We start from the raw sequence: 17644 nt of genomic DNA on the forward strand, positions 1-17644 counted from the left end.
CAGTGCATGTTGCTAATGTAAAACAGGCTTGCCTTCTTCAGTTATGTTTACTATTACTGTTATTTACCTCATCTGCTGTATATCTCAGTCTTTCCTCTACTCACGTTTCACTCAACACTTGCCCTCACCTGTTCAAATCCAATTAAATATTCCACCCCTCCTATATGTACTGCATTTACCCAATCTTTGTTTCCTCGTTTTCTGTTCGTAACATGGCAGTGGCCAACTAACATCTCAGATCTTTCTGAACTTCAGTAATGCTATAATAATATTGCGTGTGTGTATAAAATAAAAGATGGCACTTCCTAAAATGTAACCTCTTTATAACTGAATGGCTTTGGTGTGCTGTGTAGCTGATGCATAGCATAGCACAGGCATTAAAGAAAGGCAGGGTTATTCATTTGTAAAAGTGAAGATACTTTCAACTTGGATGAACCTCGCATCTCACCTTGTCGTCTACTTGCCCCCTATTCATCTGATTTTCCAGAACAGCTATATTAGAATATAAAAGTTTTACATTTTGTGGAAGACCATATAAACAGGATGAAACTGGTCATACCTTACAAAAGAACTCTTAAGGACACAGACTTGTGTTCTTTTTCCTGACAGCTGACTTATACAGCCAGGGCATGCAATGGATACGGGGTTCATCTAATTTGAAACAAACATAATTACGGGGGAGTAAACTGTTTTTTTCCTTTGATTTAAAATGTGTTTTGAAAAAAGGATTATTAATTAATGTAACCTGAAAATGTCAGTTTTGAGAGAACTGGAATTAGAAGTCTTTAGTTTTAAGGTGTATTTTGCTCAAAAATAAATAACATATAAAATTCTGGATGACAAAAATATTAGTTTATTTGTGGAATTGAATCACTGTTCACAAAGTTAGGAAACTAACAGAATGTTAGCATTAATTCTAATAAGAATACTAGAAATTTGTAACATGACTTATTAGTGCAAATTAGTTGGTTAGTAAGTGTATTTAAAAGTATCCCTGACTTGTAAGGGGCAACATTGTAGTACCGTATTTAGCAGTGCTGTTTCTTTTGGTAAAACATCCATTCATCCATCCATTTTTTAAACCTGCTTTATCACAAGGAGAGTTGCAGGGAAGCTGGAACCTATCTCAGTAAGCATAGGGCACAAGGCAGTAACTCATACTATGTTCAAATCATTTGCCCAGTCACTATCTGTCTGTACATTCTGCCTGTGTATGCTTGTAGTTTTTCTGAGTATTCTTGTTTTCTACCCAGTTGGTAAAGAAATATTTATAAAGTTAATTGTTGACAATGAATTTGCTCTGTGTGGGCGTGAGTATGGGTATATGCAGTGTAAGAGTGAGTCCTTCAGTGAATCGGTGCCTTGTCCTGTGTTGGTTCCCACTTTATGCCCAAAGCTGCTGGAATAGGCTTCATGAAATGACACTGAAATATAATTGGAAGTGTCATGTAAAGAGAGAATTTAGATTAAATAACATTTTTAACAGAAGGGCTTCTAACAATGAGCACATGCCACATTGAAAGATCTTTAAGCAAGTTTTGTTTAGACACAGGGTTTGAAAGTGTTTTCTGCTGAGCTAAAGTGGCTTCGGATTTTATTGTATGACATATTTAAATTAGAAACCAAATGTTGCATTTAAAGAGGCATCTTAGTTAATGAGGGATACAGTACTTTGACTTGACTTTTTTGTCCTCACAATTACAGATTTTAATTCCAGTCACAGGTCTTTGAGCAAAGTAATTTTTTATGTTTGTATACTTATTAACTTTTATTTACTTTGCTTCATATAGTTTCTAAGATTTTTTTTGTTTTTTAACCAAAGTAATGTGATCTGCAGACAGCAAGGTTATGAACAATAGAACTGGTACCTTATTTCCACATGCACCTATAGAGAGAAAAATCCAGATATTGAGAGAGACCATTTTTTTTCGGTTTTGTTGACTTTCTTGGAAAGTAAAGCATACATGTAGTACTGTAGTTACCTGACTTCACCTGGGAAATTTCATAAAACAGTGGCCCTCGGTTATAGTGTCGTTGATCAATTGAATATATCGTGCAATATTTATAGTTTTCATTTTACCAAGTGCAAATATTACTGGTAGTAAGTGTAGTGTGTGGTTAAGGCTTTGGGCAAACACTTCAAACCCTGATATTTTGGGTTCAAATCCTGCTGTTGACACTGTGACCATGACCAGTTCACTACACCTACCTGTGCTCCAATTGGGAAAAACAAAAGAAATGTAACCAATTGGATCTTAAATTTAAGTTGCCTTGGATGAAGGTGGCAACCAAATAAGAAATCATATTATTGGGTCACTGGAGTTTCATACTCTTGAACATGCTCAGTACCAATGATTCTCAAACATTCAGTCCTTCGTGGCACAGTGGCTGCAGATTTTTGTTTCAACCAGTTTTTTTAGTCAGTCATTGTTACCTTTAATTGATGTCATTGTTTAATTAGCTGCCATTTTTATTGCTTTTATTTTCCATTTAGAAAAGTGCAGTATTGTTAAGAGTTATACTTACAGGAAAGTGTTTGTATGTTTTCTGTATCTTTAAATGCTTTTTTTATTCACAATTTAGGCTGAGTTTTTTTCTTAATTGTATTTGAATATAGACAATTAATGTTGACCAGAGTAGACACCAGTACAAATGACTCTGAAAGGATCAGCTACTTTGTTAGTAATTGTGTCAATAACCAGAATATTAAAACATATACTGTATTTAAAAGGAAAAAGAATAAATTCTTACCCATCTAACACATTTACAGTAAATCCCTGCTTCATTCAATAAAAATATAGCATAACCCGTTTCTAATTTCTAGATGTCTGTATATAAAAAAATAAAAATAAAAAAAAAGCAAACTGGGAAATAATGGCGTGTTATATTGAGGTAGGAGTCCCATAAAGAGAAGAAATGCTTGGGCAAAAACTTGAAGCTACAGGGGGTGCTGAGGACTGAACATTAAGAACCACTACTCGGTATAATTACAAATGAGTATACCATTCCTGCATTAGATCAATTTCTGCCTTTTATGGTGACTTGGCTTTTGTTGATGGTCACTAGAAAACATAATTTTACAGAAAAGTGTATTGTTTTGACTTGAAACGGGTAATCAATAGGAATAATGTGAAATTTGACTGTATATTATCATTCTTAGATATTTACAATTTTCACTTGTTTACATTATTTACTTGGGTGTTTCTTTTTGTATTTTTCATCAAGTCTGTGTTCGTTCTTGAAATTTTTATTTATTTATTTATTTTCATGTTGGTCATAGGTGGACAATAAAGTGCTAACACTGAAACATGTTTTACTTTAAATTTGATCAAACAGTAATGACCTTTACAGGCTGCACATTTAGGCAGCCCAGGCAATAAATTCATTGTTTTTACTTTTCATGTTTCTTTCTCTAGTGTTTACAGATACGAATGTACCAGTAAAAAATTTTGGAGAGTTTGGGTAAAGAGTTAGTTGGGTGAGTAGGGGTAAATAAGCATACTTGCATGTAACTGTAAGTGATTTTGGAGGTTGGGGTAGGGGTCACCTTCCAAAGTTCGTACATGCGAATTTATATGACAAAAGAGTTAAAGTCCCTCTTATAGTGTCCATGACTGTTGAAGTGGGCCACTACAGGAACATCTGTGTTGCCACGTTTAATGTGGAACGTGTGTAAGAATAGGAAGTTAAACTCCTGGTAAAATTTAATACATTACAAAATGGCTTGAACAGAGCCAAGAGTTTTATGGCCAGATATGAGGATTGTTTGCATCTCTTAGACTGAAACAGACAACCTGTCTACAGACCCATATTGTTTTGAAAAACTCATCAGAAACTTCAGAAGACTTTGTTGGGCAGTTATCTTATCCAAAGGTCTTGACCATACATTGTTCTTCTCTCTCTTGTTAAATGAACCCTAGCCTGAAGGAATCTATTAATTTTTTACATTTAAGATTTCTCACTTAAAGATTTACCAATGTTGATTCTTGTCCTAGTGTGTATATAAACACAGGGAACTCCATATGCTAGAAATTCTAGTCGCTATAAATAGTTTAAAAAGATATTTCATTAACAGTAATAACTGGCTTCAAATAAAGAAATGAATTTAATAAATCTTAAACTACTAAAGAACTTTTGGAACTAAAGTTCTGTACCACTTGTCTTTACATTCTTTTAGGTAATGGCATTCTGGAAAGGCGATGATTTAATAGTCTTCTGTCCTTCAAGATTAGCTACCATTTTTTGAGAATCTGAATGTGGCTTTAGGGAAGTAACCAGTCTGTGCAATTATTTTGGATTATAGTTATAAGTCTTTGTCATAACATCACATGTGATTAAAAAAAACAAAAAAACGGGTGTTTTGTGTCCCATCACCCCTTACGGTAATTGTTATACCTGTATAAATACAAACACTGCTATTACTGCTACTAAACGCTACTTGCATGTTTAGTACAGTTTAGTTCGTGTTTAGTTTGGTGGTGGCATGTAAAAATGAATCGTTGTAATAACTGATCTTCTCCTTTACAGTTGCAGATAATGTGCCTTCATTCACATTTTTCAAACCTAGACGTCACTAAAAAAATTTCTTATTTCATTCCTGTCTCCATAATTATCTGTCAGAGATCTTTTTTAAAGGGGTTCTGCTGCTGCTGCTTCTTTCTAATAGTTTTGTAAACCAAAATACTGTATGTTCAAGTTTCCTGTATGTAGCCAGTAGGGGTGGGCGGTATGACCAAAATTCTATATCACAATATTTTTCTAAATTATCCCGGCTTCACGGTATTCAACGGTATTTTTTTCCACATGCATGAGTGAATATTAACCACATTTTCCACTGCAATTACTGGCTAAGAATAACCTATTCCACTGTCAAGAGTATTGTACATTGTACAAAAAAAAAACATTTTAATGTGCACTCAAGTATTAATACAGGTTTGCATTGCCCCATAAAGTGATAGTTTTCAAGGGGGTGGCACTAATGGAGAAGGTATCACATTGCATGACAGATGCAGTCAAAATATAGAACCTTTTTATTGAACAGATTTTGCAAAAACTTAAACTATAATTTTGACAACATATTTTCAACCATACAAAGAGGCATTTAGACTTAGTAAAATATCCAGAAGTGCTTGTCAAAAGTTGTATTGCACTGAATATGTCTTAGAAAAGGAATAAATAGTAAATATTTTTTGTAAACCAGCTACACTTTCTGTTAATGTTAACAATCTCTGTCCACTGACACGTTAAAGTGACTTTTTAAACAACTTTACCATCATTAAACTGCATAATATTTAAACTAATAAATAATAACAATAAAATAAATAATAGTATTGTTACTGATAGTTGCTTCAAGACTTTAAGCCCAGGTGCATTACACAGTATTCACCAAATTAAAATAAAGTAAAACAAGTGCAACTTGATGATGACATCATTTAGGCAAACTGCATTAATATTGCCCTTGCTTCAAGCTATGCTATATGCATAAATAATAAACCTGCAACTTGCATTTATGATGCTATTTGTGGTATAGCCCTATGGAATCGTATTAGGGCCATGGTGAAGAAAAAAACAATACGGACACAGGGAAGAAAAAAAACAAACTATATGTCGAGAATAAAGTCAACATTTCCACTCTATTCTCGCCGTTTATGTTGAGATTAAAGTCGACATTTCCACTTTATTCTCATAGTTTACTTCATAATTAAAGTAGAATGTCGTAAACTAAACTTCTTCCTAAAATCAATGTTTAATTTACTAGATTTTGTCAAACCCCATCATAAATTTAATGTAGCACATTAAATGCTTTGTGTTGCGTTCCCCGACCCAGTTGTTAATCACTACACTTCTTAAACTGACTTCCTCCGCAGTAAGAGGAGACAGCGATCACCATGCGGAATCCATTCACTTCATGATATTCCTGCTTTCTGAAAATTTAGAATGCTAAGATAAATACTTGATATCATTTTCATGATGAAATGCATTAAAGCAGTGAGGCGGTAGTGCTGCTCCCTTGCAGTAAGGGGTGGGTGTATGTTCAGTGTAAAGAACTTTATGGCAGGTGTGACGAGGCTCCAAAAAACTGGATGTATGAATGGGTATTGCACAGGTTTAACTTAAATATTGTGCAAATGTTGGGTTTGTGATCTGGTGGTCGGAGACACGAACACAGAATTCAATGCATGTTCTTCTGAGCGGGCTTTCTTTATTGCACACGTGCTGTCTCTATCTTGACGTACCAAAACTCCAGTTCCTATCCTTCCTTTTTCTTTCTCCACATAACCAATCACCACACGATAAACGTCTTTGTGAAATTAAAACCGTTATAAACTTAGCCCACGGAGTGTTCAGAACTTTAAAAATATCTTCGTTATACATGTTTAATTATGCCATCCATTCAGGGTTGCGCCCATCCCTGAACGAGTCGCCAGTACATCGCAGGGTGAATACAAGCAAAACATACAATAGCAGGGTCAATATAGCATAACAAAACCCCACATCCTATATGACTTTGAAAGGAAACTGAAGCACGCCGAGTAAACCCACCAGAAAAACATGCAAATGCAAGGCAGGGTACATCCGAGACACCCTTGCTGTGAGGCAGCAGTGCAACCTCCACGCCGTCGTGCCCCCACATGATTAATGCATGCTTTAATGCATTTCACCATGAAAATTATATCAAGTATTTATCTTAGCATTCTAAATGTTCAGAAAGCAGGAATATCATGAAGTGAATGTATTCTGTGTGGCGATCGCTGCCGGCGCCTCCTCTTAGTGCAAGAGGAAGTCAGTTTAAGAAGCTCGGGGAACACTTAACACAAAGCATTTAATGTGCTATATAACTTATGACGGGGTTTGAGAAAATCTAGTAAATTAAATATTCATTTTATGATGAAGTTTAGTTTACGATGTTCTACTTTAATGACAAATTTCGAGAATAAAGTCAACATGTCGATTTTAATCTTGACATAAACGGCAAGAATAAAATAGAAATGTCGAGAATAAAGTCAACATGTCATCACACTATTATACAGTACCCAGGTAAATTACACTGTATTGAAAACAAATAAAACAAGTACAGTATTATCCAGTAGTATAGAAACAGTATTTACACATTTGAACATAATGGTCCACATCCGACCTTTTAAAACCAAAGTATCTCCAGGAAACAGACGTGATTCCTTTTTTTCCTTGTGTAGGGCACAAGCCAGGAACAAACACCAGACAGGGTGCCAGTCCATCGCATGGTGAAGACACACACACACACACATCAGAGCCAATGTAGCATCACCAGTTCACCTAACCTGCATGTCTTTGGACAGTGGGAGGAGACCCATGCAGACACAGAAAGAACATGCAAAATCCAGACAGGGAGGACCTGAGACATAACAAACCCTGGTCTTCTTACTTTGAGGCAGTAGTGCTACTACTGTGCCACTATGAGGCCCCTGTTTTATGAAGTTCTGTTCATTAAATGTTATTGGCTAATGTTGTCTAAATATATAAATGCAAGTAAATCTCGCAACAGAAAATGTCAAACACTTGAGAAAGTGACTTTTGACAAACAGGATTTAAAAAGTATTGTTACTAAACAGGTATTAAAAGTACTGAAGTGTGAAGTATTTTCTGAATGAAAGTATTTTGAATAACCATTGTTTTTGTGTGATGTTTGGATTCTGGTTTTAATAGAACTGATTAAATATTATCTCTTCTGCAATTCAAAATGTCAGTGAACATATTTAGTGTGTATGCATACAGTATTAAGATAATGAAAATGTTTATTTTTTCCTTTTTTCTGGGTTTTTTAATTGTAGATTTTGGTTATTTAGTCATTTTTATGCTGTTGAAGTTTGTGTAATATATCTCTTTATTTTTTTATTGATTTTAATTAGAAGCAGATAACATTACATACAATGAAGTCAAACATAACAAAGAAAAATTCATCCCCCACTCAAAAGAAAGAGAGGAGAGCCAACAACCAAAGCTACTCTATAAAAGCAAACAAGAAATGAAGAGTATCCTTGTCCCCGAAATGGAAGCTTATTCTAAATGTTATTGATTAGATCCTGCCATATTTTAAAAATGTTCTGAACAGATCCTTTAAGAAAGAATTTGATTTTTGTTCCAGTTTCATATTGTATAGGACATGAGTTACCCAATAACTTAAGAGTGGTAGGGTGGGATTCTTCCAGTTGAGCAAGTCTATATGCTAGTAGTGAGGTAAAGGAAATTACAGTTGTTTGTCCTCCACTTTAAGCCCATCTGGGAGTACACCAAACACAGCTATTAATGGATTAGGAGTGATTGTGACACCAAGGCTGTCTGATAGGCATTCAGATATTTTTGTCCAAAATGTTGTTAATTTGGTGCAAGCCCAAAACATGTGGCCCAGTGAGGCTGGGGCTCGATTACAAAGTTTGCAGGTTGGATCTTGCCCTGGAAACATCTTGGACAATTTTAAATGAGATAAATGCACTGAATAAAAGATTGAGTTTAATGATTGAATGCTTTGCACATATGGAGCTAGAGTATATACAGTGCATGGCTGCATTCCACTCCTTTTCTGAAATATTAAGTGATGGATTCTTTCCCCAACATGTGAAGGGATGTTTTTTGTCAGTCAGGCAGACAGTCAGTCATTCTCCAACCCATAAACTAAAATGAAAGCAATAGAGAAAGTGTCTTTTACACTTTTTAAATTTCATTTTTTATTATTTTTATTGAAATTGCACAAAACGCATACTCACATATTTAGTAACAGCAAGAAGTTCAGGGCATAAATGAAATTAATGAAAAAAATAAATAAAGTTCAGGTCATAATTAAAAATAAACATGTCTTTTGTATCACGGAAGTCATATGGTCCTATCTATAATAATCATACAGTGCATCCGGAAAGTATTCACAGCGCATCACTTTTTCCACATTTTGTTATGTTACAGCCTTATTCCAAAATGGATTAAATTCATTTTTTTTCCTCAGAATTCTACACACAACACCCCATAATGACAACATGAAAAAGTTTACTTGAGGTTTTTGCAAATTTATTAAAAATAAAAAAATTGAGAAAGCACATGTACATAAGCATTCACAGCCTTTGCCATGAAGCTCAAAATTGAGCTCAGGTGCATCCTGTTTCCCCTGATCATCCTTGAGATGTTTCTGCAGCTTAATTGGAGTCCACCCGTGGTAAATTCAGTTGACTGGACATGATTTGGAAAGGCACACACCTGTTTATATAAGGTCCCACAGTTGACAGTTCATGTCAGAGCACAAACCAAGCATGAAGTCAAAGGAATTGTCTGTAGACCTCCGAGACAGGATTGTCTCGAGGCACATATCTGGGGAAGGTTACAGAACAATTTCTGCTGCTTTGAAGGTCCCAATGAGCACAGTAGCCTCCATCATCCGTAAGTGGAAGAAGTTCGAAACCACCAGGACTCTTCCTAGAGCTGGCCGGTCATCTAAACTGGGTGATCGGGGGAGAAGGGCCTTAGTCAGGGAGGTGACCAAGAACCCGATGGTCACTCTGTCAGAGCTCCAGAGGTCCTCTGTGGAGAGAGGAGAACCTTCCAGAAGGACAACCATCTCTGCAGCAATCCACCAATCAGGCCTGTATGGTAGAGTGGCCAGACGGAAGCCACTCCTTAGTAAAAGGCACATGGCAGCCCGCCTGGAGTTTGCCAAAAGGCACCTGAAGGACTCTCAGACCATGAGAAAGAAAGTTCTCTGGTCTGATGAGACAAAGATTGAACTCTTTGGTGTGAATGCCAGGCGTCACGTTTGGAGGAAACCTGGCACCGTCCCTACAGTGAAGCATGGTGGTGGCAGCATCATGATGTGGGGATGTTTTTCAGCGGCAGGAACTGGGAGACTAGTCAGGATAAAGGGAAAGATGACTGCAGCAATGTACAGAGACATCCTGGATGAAAACCTGCTCCAGAGCGCTCTTGACCTCAGACTGGGGTGACGGTTCATCTCTCAGCAGGACAACGACCCTAAGCACACAGCCAAGATATCAAAGGAGTGGCTTCAGGACAACTCTGTGAATGTCCTTGATTGGCCCTGCCAGAGCCCAGACTTGAATCCGATTGAACATCTCTGGAGAGATCTTAAAGTGGCTGTGCACCGACGCTTCCCATCCAACCTGATGGAGCTTGACAGGTGCTGTAAAGAGGAATGGGCGAAACTGACCAAGGATAGGTGTGCCAAGCTTGTGGCATCATATTCAACAAGACTTGAGGCTGTAATTGCTGCCAAAGGTGCATCGAGAAAGTATTGAGCAAAGGCTGTGAATACTTATGTACATGGGATTTCTCAGTTTTTTTATTTTTAATAAATTTGCAAAAACCCCAAGTAAACTTTTTTCATGTTGTCATTATGGGGTGTTGTGTGCAGAATTCTGAGGAAAAAAATGAATTTAATCCATTTTGGAATAAGGCTGTAACATAACAAAAGGTGGAAAAGGTGATGCGCTGTGAATACTTTCTGGATGCACTGTATACTATTATTTTTATGGTGAGCTCCCTTTTCCCGAATTCTGTAAAATTCCTTCATATAGGATGTTTTGTAGCGGTGCTTGAAACTTCAACTCCCAGCAGTCCCTGCAGTGGCTCTGATTGGTCATCTGCTGAGGATGCAGGGGCTGTTGAGTACAAGAAGGCCTGTGTGACATTTAAGAAAGAAGTCTTTTGTGTTTCGTGTCTGGAGTTGCCTGTCTGTTTGCCTTCCGTTTTGATACTTGTGGATTGTTGTTTTGTTCTGGATTGTCTCCTATTTTGAGTATATGGACTGTCTGGTGTCTTCCTGCTGCATGAGGGCTGTCTGAGGATTTGTTGTCGTCTTGTGAAGAAAGGAGCGCTCCTGATGTCATTCATATGTCATCTTTTCATCAGGAAATACCGGTAGGACTGACCTTTACATTCATATACAGTGTGTGGATCACTGGACTATCTACCATCATTTCATTTCATCAGTTGTCATTTTCAAGAATTTCATAGTGTGTGATTTTTGTTAGTGGTTTGTTATCTATCTATCTATCTATCTATCTATCTATCTATCTATCTATCTATCTATTGTCGATTTCGTGTTTATTGTACATCGCTGTAAGAGGGAACTGGGGTGGGATCATTGTTTAAATTTATTATTGGTTAATACATTCTTTAATTGTTGTTTTATTACCGGTCACTTTTTTGTCTCTGCCTGTGTGTGCGTGCGGGTCGGACCAAGGCTGGGTGCGTCCCTGGAATCTCCGCCTAAAAAAATAAATAAATCGCTGTCTTTTCGATGGTGTAAATCTTAGCGGCGTTGGACAGCTACAGTTTTGTTTCCTCATGAAAACAAAATTTTAGACCCTGATCAGTTCATTTTATAAAAGTCATTACTATTTTCATCTATCTTTGTACATTTAATCCTTGTCTTTTCCCTATTTTATAGATGAAGGATGCATTATCTGAGATAATTCAGCTTGCGACCTTGGATTCGGAACCTTGGGTATTGATGGTGGCCGACATTCTAAAATCCTTTCCAGAGACAGGTGCACTCAATCTAGACTTGGAGGAACAAAATCCAAATGTGCAGGACATTTTAGGAGAACTCCGAGAGAAAGGTGATAAAGTAAAATTTGTTGATTTTTGAATGCATCAATTCCCATTGTCTAATGTAAAAAATTGTTGATGTGAGTACTTAACACATAACTATAAACTATGCAAGATGTATTTCCATGGTTGCATTTTTGTTGTGTATATTACTTCCTAAAGCTTGATGGAAGTTAGTACAAGAATGGCTATGTTCTTGAAGAAATATATACTTTCTTTGTGAAGTGGTATATAAGATTTTAATCTTACTTTACAAGAATAAATCTTTATTCAATCACTTTAAATATGAAATAGCAATTACTTTTGTCTTATATTGCATTAACTTTGTTTATAGAACAAATTCACATCCAGATAAGTATTATAAATGGTAATGAGTATAGTAGCCCAAAATTAGCCTAATGCAGTACATTTGTACTTTGTCAGATGGTCCTTTAAATCTGTTTAGAGTATTTCTTGCAAACAGAATGTGTGAACTGTAAGGCCTTATAATATTTTAACAGTGTATTCTGTGCCCCAAAGAATGCTTAAATGCAGATGTTCTAACAGTGGAGGTTTATATAGAAATGGGGAAAAATGTAATGAAGTAAAAAAAGTTCAGTATTTTTTTTCTTAGTTGTCAATTAACATAAGGCATTTTATCAGTATTAAGAAACAATGTTAAAATTTTCATGCTATGAAAAACTGGCATGTTAGCAATCAAGTATTGTAGTTGCAGTGTTTGCTTGCTTGGTATTTCAATTTTTCAGAATGTGAGTGAGAATTGCATGAAACCTTAAGTGAGAAAGGTTGAAAATAGTGTGATCAACAATCTTTGAACATTTCCATTACAACCTTCTGAATGCGCTCTTCTGTATGTCTCATTACTAGTTGACCCTTTCAGTTGTCATCTTCAAGCTCTTCTTATTTCTCTGAACTGTCAGAGAATGGCAAGTACAATCTTACTGCTATGAGCTTAGTCACATCTGTAGTTAGTTGGATGATTTCTCACTGTTAGTATAAACTGGATACAAAGCAGAGCCAATTAGAAGTAAATATTACGCAAATGCTAGGAACTGTTTCTTCCCACAGAGATTTATGGATATGTAGAACAAGCTGAATGGCACTATAGGTACCTTTTTAAGTCCTGAATTACTATTTTGCTGACACTTGTTACTTATAATAAATAAGCAGTGCTTTTTTGTTTGTTTTTTTTTTTTAATTTAATGAAGAAATATGTTACTTTTAGTAGTACCGGTATTTAATGTTTTTGTTGTTCAGATTTTATTAAGCATCAGAAGATAAGTATATGACTCAAAAAACGTGCTGTTTTTATTTTGCAGTTAGTGAATGTGAGGCTTCCGCTATGTTGCCATTGGAGTGTCAGTACCTAAATAAAAATGCTCTGACTGCTCTTGTTGGACCCCTTACTCCACCAGTGAAACACTTTCAGCTGAAGAGGAAGCCTAAAAGTGCAACTCTTAGAGCAGAACTTTTACAGAAATGTAAGTTTATGAAAATCATACTGTTGGAGTAGGTGTATGTGCGTTTTGTTAAGCTTTAATTCTTTATCATGTGAAGTAATACTGAACAGGGTAAAATTTCATACCATAGTTTAAAGCAGGGCTGTATAAGTCATGAACCTTTTTTTTTTTGGCCTGCAAAAAATGACTCATGTTGCTGATTTTAGTTAACATTGAAAAAGTTGCTTCCAATACCCTGGAGTTATTGCATGTGTAGGCATTGGGAATATGAAACAAATTCTGAAACATGTACTTGGAGCGGGCAGCACGGTGGCGCTGTGGGTAGCGCTGCTGCCTCGCAGTTAGGTGACCCGGGTTCGCTTCCCTGTGTGGAGTTTGCATGTTCTCCCCGTGTCTGGGTAGGTTTCCTCCTGGTACTCTGGTTTCCTCCCACAGTCCAAATACAAGCAAGTTAGGTGCATTGACGATTCTAAATTGTCCCTAGTGTGTGCTTGGGGTGTGTGTGTGTGCGCCCTGCGGTGGGCTGGGATTGGCTCCAGCAGACCCCCGTGACCCTGTAGTTAGGATATAGCAGGTTGGATAATGGATGGATGGATGTACTGTACTTGGAGCAAAAAACCTTTCAGAAGTATCAGGATGAGATTTTGGGACAACAAAGCTATTTATTGGCTGTCTAAATATGTTGGATGAACTACAGTGTCACTTCTCATTTGTGAAACTCCTTTTGTTTTTATAATCAGAAGCGTTAGTGTGAATGAAAGATACCAGTGTACTTTCCAGCATGATTAAAATTGTAGCTGAGATTTAGAAAATAGGGAAATAATTCATCAAGTTAAATATAGTCGACCAAGCTCAATATTGTGCCATCCTGTATCGGTTCTCAAATAAACTGAACAAAATTCATCTGATCTTGTGACCTTGGCTGTTAGGTAAGTTATGAGTCAAACACATGTCACTTCATTGCAGGTAAATGGCAGGTGGTTTCCTTTCTCATCAAAGGAAAAGTAACATACCATATTTCCAGTCTTTTTTTTTTTTTTGCCATTTTAATTGGTTTAAAATCACCATTTCAGAAAACCGTTTCAGTGTTGCCAATGCAATTTTTAGTGGCCTCTGCAAACACCCTTGGTCTATAATGTGAGAAAGTGTTGGATCCAATGATTTAAATAAAATTTAAACTGGGAGTTTCAGTTTAGTTTTGAAGGTACTTTCCCCAACGCCAAATCAGTTATTGTTAATAGTGATCATTTGCTTAGAGGTCAAAATAAACAGTTTAAATACACAAATATAAACACTTTTTATATAAAATTGCATATTTTCGTTGATCCAATATTATTTAATTTCTAAACGATGTTCTTTAAGCGATTTACTTTGGCTTCTGTAGTTGATTTTTGTAAGATTGTGAGAGAGATCTTTTTTCTTTATTGTAGACTAGGTTTCTCATCATAGTTGGGGCGGAATGGTGGCTCTGAGGTTAAGGATCTGTGCTGTTATCCAGGAGGTTGCCGGTTCGAATACCCGTCACTGCCAAAAAAGATCCTACTCTGCTGGGCCCTTGAGCAAGATCCTTAACCTGTAATTGCTCCAGGGGGTGCTGTACAATGGCTGACCCTACTTTCTGACCCCAAGGGGTATGCAAAAACTAACAAATTCCTAATACAAGAAATTGTATAAGGCGAAATAAGAACAAAAAAAAAAAGTTAAGCATTAAAGGAAATAATTTTAGAAAATTATATATTCCATCCATCCATTTTCCAATCCGCTGAATCCGAACACAGGGTCACAGGGGTCTGCTGGAGCCAATCCCAGCCAACACAGGGCACAAGGCAGGAACCAATCCCGGGCAGGGTGCCAACCCTCCACAGGACACACACAAACACACCCACACACCAAGCACACACTAGGGCCAATTTAGAATCGCCAATCCACCTAACCAGCATGTCTTTGGACTGTGGGAGGAAACCGGAGTGCCCGGAGGAAACCCACTCAGACACGGGGAGAACATGCAAACTCCACGCAGGGAGGACCCGGGAAGTGAACAATTATATATTTATGTCCTTAATTATTTGCGGTGTTAAGGATGATCCGATCAATCAGCTGCCAATCGAAATTGGACAATTTTCACTAAAAAAAACTAGATTGGCAATCGTAAAATGACTGATCGCAAAACTGAATTTTTAGCCCATTCTTTTTTAAACTTTATGGTAATTTAGTTGTAGTGCTACTACAGCGTAAACAAAGAGCAGTTAGTGAGAGGTTGTTTTATCATTGAACGAGAGTCCATTGGTATATTAGCCTTTACATTAAAGAAAGTGGAATAATAAACTGAGAAAAAAAATAATCAGAGAGGTTGTCCTGTGCAACTAGACAAATGGCAAGAAAAGCTACATTAAGGAGTTCAGACCTTTATTTTGTCCTTTATATTAAAACGGGCACCACCTGAGTTTGGACAGCATGCTTGTTTAAAATGCAGCAGCTTACACTTTTAATTGGAAAAAGAAAAGATAAAGATGAATTTGAAATTGCTGCTTAGTAAACAAATGGGTTTTATTTAAATGTTTGTACTTTTTTTGTTATTTGTTGCTGTGTGTCATACAGCAAACGTTTTGGCAAGAATCAGGTACTACATAATTAAAATGGTAATTTATAATTACACATCAAGAATTAGAAATATCTAGTTGATGCACTGAAGAAAAAACACCTGTATAAATATAGTAATTGTATATTTTAAGAGAAAAAAGCTGTAGTGCAATTAATGATTTAAAATGATTAAAACATATGAATTGCATATATATATATATTTACTTTTAAGGAGCGTTTAATTGCCAATATCAATTAATTGATTGTGTGAGAATATGTTTATATTTTTTGGTGTTAGAGGAATAGTGAAAACTACTGTTTTTAATTAAGCCTTATTTAAGATATGTACATTACAGAAAAACTAAATAATATGAAACCTTGTAATTATAAGAAGCATTTTACTTTCTTTAAATGACATTTTTTATGGTTAAATATTTTTGTGCATAGTTTATTAAAGTATGCATTTTAAGGAAATTTTATTTTTAATTTTTATTTTGCTGTTATTTTTTTTTAATTTTCACTGAATAATAAGCCTATATAATTTCATTTTGTTAATATAAATGAACAGTGAACACCTGTGATCTATATTTAATTATAAAAATACATTTTATTTTAATAATAAAAATTCTGTTTGTCTGGGTATGCAGGAGATTGTAAAAAGTTTTTTTTTTTTTTTTTTTTTTTTTAAGGAATAAAGAAAAAAAATTGTAATTTGAGCCGCTTGATCGGGTAACATGAAATCCATGATACAGTATCAGCCGTAAAAAAACCTGATCGGAGCATCCATAATGTAGATAAAACTTACTTACAGTAGATGTGCATTTTGCTCCTTTATTATATTCAGCAATATTCAAATGACATGTCTCATTTTAATTGGCAAGAACAACATGCAACGTCTCTCTCACTGCAGTCATATTAGAACTTACATTGTTTTGAGTAAAGAAATACAGAAGTCACTATCTCTTAAAACTAGTTCTGTAAAACCATAGGTAATGTAAATCCAAATGATGTGAAAGTTTAATAAAAGATGTAGCTTATGACTGTGGATAGTATGCAATTTTATTAAGGTATTGGCTCCTTTTCTGTGTGAATTAATCAGATGATTATCAGAAAGCTAAAATTGTTGGCAAATTGTGAGCATTTACCAACACAGGTAAATAACCAAATACAACTATGTTTTTAAAAGATTAAACGGGGTGCAGGTGGCCATAATTAAGGTTCACTGGGTGGCATTATTGTGTCATTCATCAGTTCTGTAATCCACAGAGTAGCCAGAGCATGACTCTTCTAGACCAAGTAAAAGGCAGTAAGCTGCCCTTGTAGGACACACTCGGCTATGTACTTGGCTAAACTGGCTACTCTGAACTGAATGTCTTTGAGGGGAAAAAATGTAAACCTTATGCCAGGGTTGTAATGTGGCATTGTTATATAATTGTGTAAACTTGCTTCATGCAAAATGTTTAGAAATGTACTTAACTACATGTTTTTTTTTAAAAAAACTGTCAAGACACAGTTCTTGTGATTCAGTTTCTTCTTAAACAGTTTAAGGTTAGCATCTGAACATTGTGACAGAAAATGTTTTTCTGTAAGTTTGGATAACTTCAAGAAGGCAAATAGGACACATCTTTTTAAACATATATTCAGGAAAAATTAAGTGATCTGTGTTTCAAAAACTGCTCTTTTTAAAAAGTATATTCTTTTAAATTATGAGGCTTAAAACAGTAACGTATTCAATGGCATTTTTACCTTTGTACAATTGTAATCCAATCTAAAATGAAATTCAATAAAACAATTCACTCACACCTCTTGTATTTTTTGCAGCAACAGAAACTGCTCAGCAGCTTAAGAAAACTGCTGGCGTGCCTTTTCATGCCAAAGGAAGGGGCTTAGTCAAGAAAATTGATACAACAAGTATGTACCTTCATTTCTTTCAACTTAATATGATTATTTTATCACTATATTTTTGATGAAAGTCACACGATTTTATTTAGCTGTTTAAAACAGACAAAAAA

The 17644-nt window shown here is 35.8% G+C and overlaps 1 protein-coding gene across 1 annotated transcript in view; it reads left to right on the forward strand.

Moving 5' to 3' along the window:
- The window catches only part of nelfa (negative elongation factor complex member A), a 44070-nt gene that overhangs the window by 9285 nt on the left and 17141 nt on the right, over positions 1-17644 (forward strand). The window contains exons 2-4 of the mRNA XM_028801643.2: positions 11432-11603; positions 12912-13073; positions 17454-17543. Of these exons, the coding sequence (XP_028657476.2) occupies positions 11432-11603; positions 12912-13073; positions 17454-17543 (424 nt within the window). The remainder of the gene's footprint in view (positions 1-11431; positions 11604-12911; positions 13074-17453; positions 17544-17644) is intronic.

Source organism: Erpetoichthys calabaricus, chromosome 5 (genome assembly GCF_900747795.2).
Source record: "Erpetoichthys calabaricus chromosome 5, fErpCal1.3, whole genome shotgun sequence".
Classification (NCBI taxonomy): domain Eukaryota; kingdom Metazoa; phylum Chordata; class Cladistia; order Polypteriformes; family Polypteridae; genus Erpetoichthys; species Erpetoichthys calabaricus.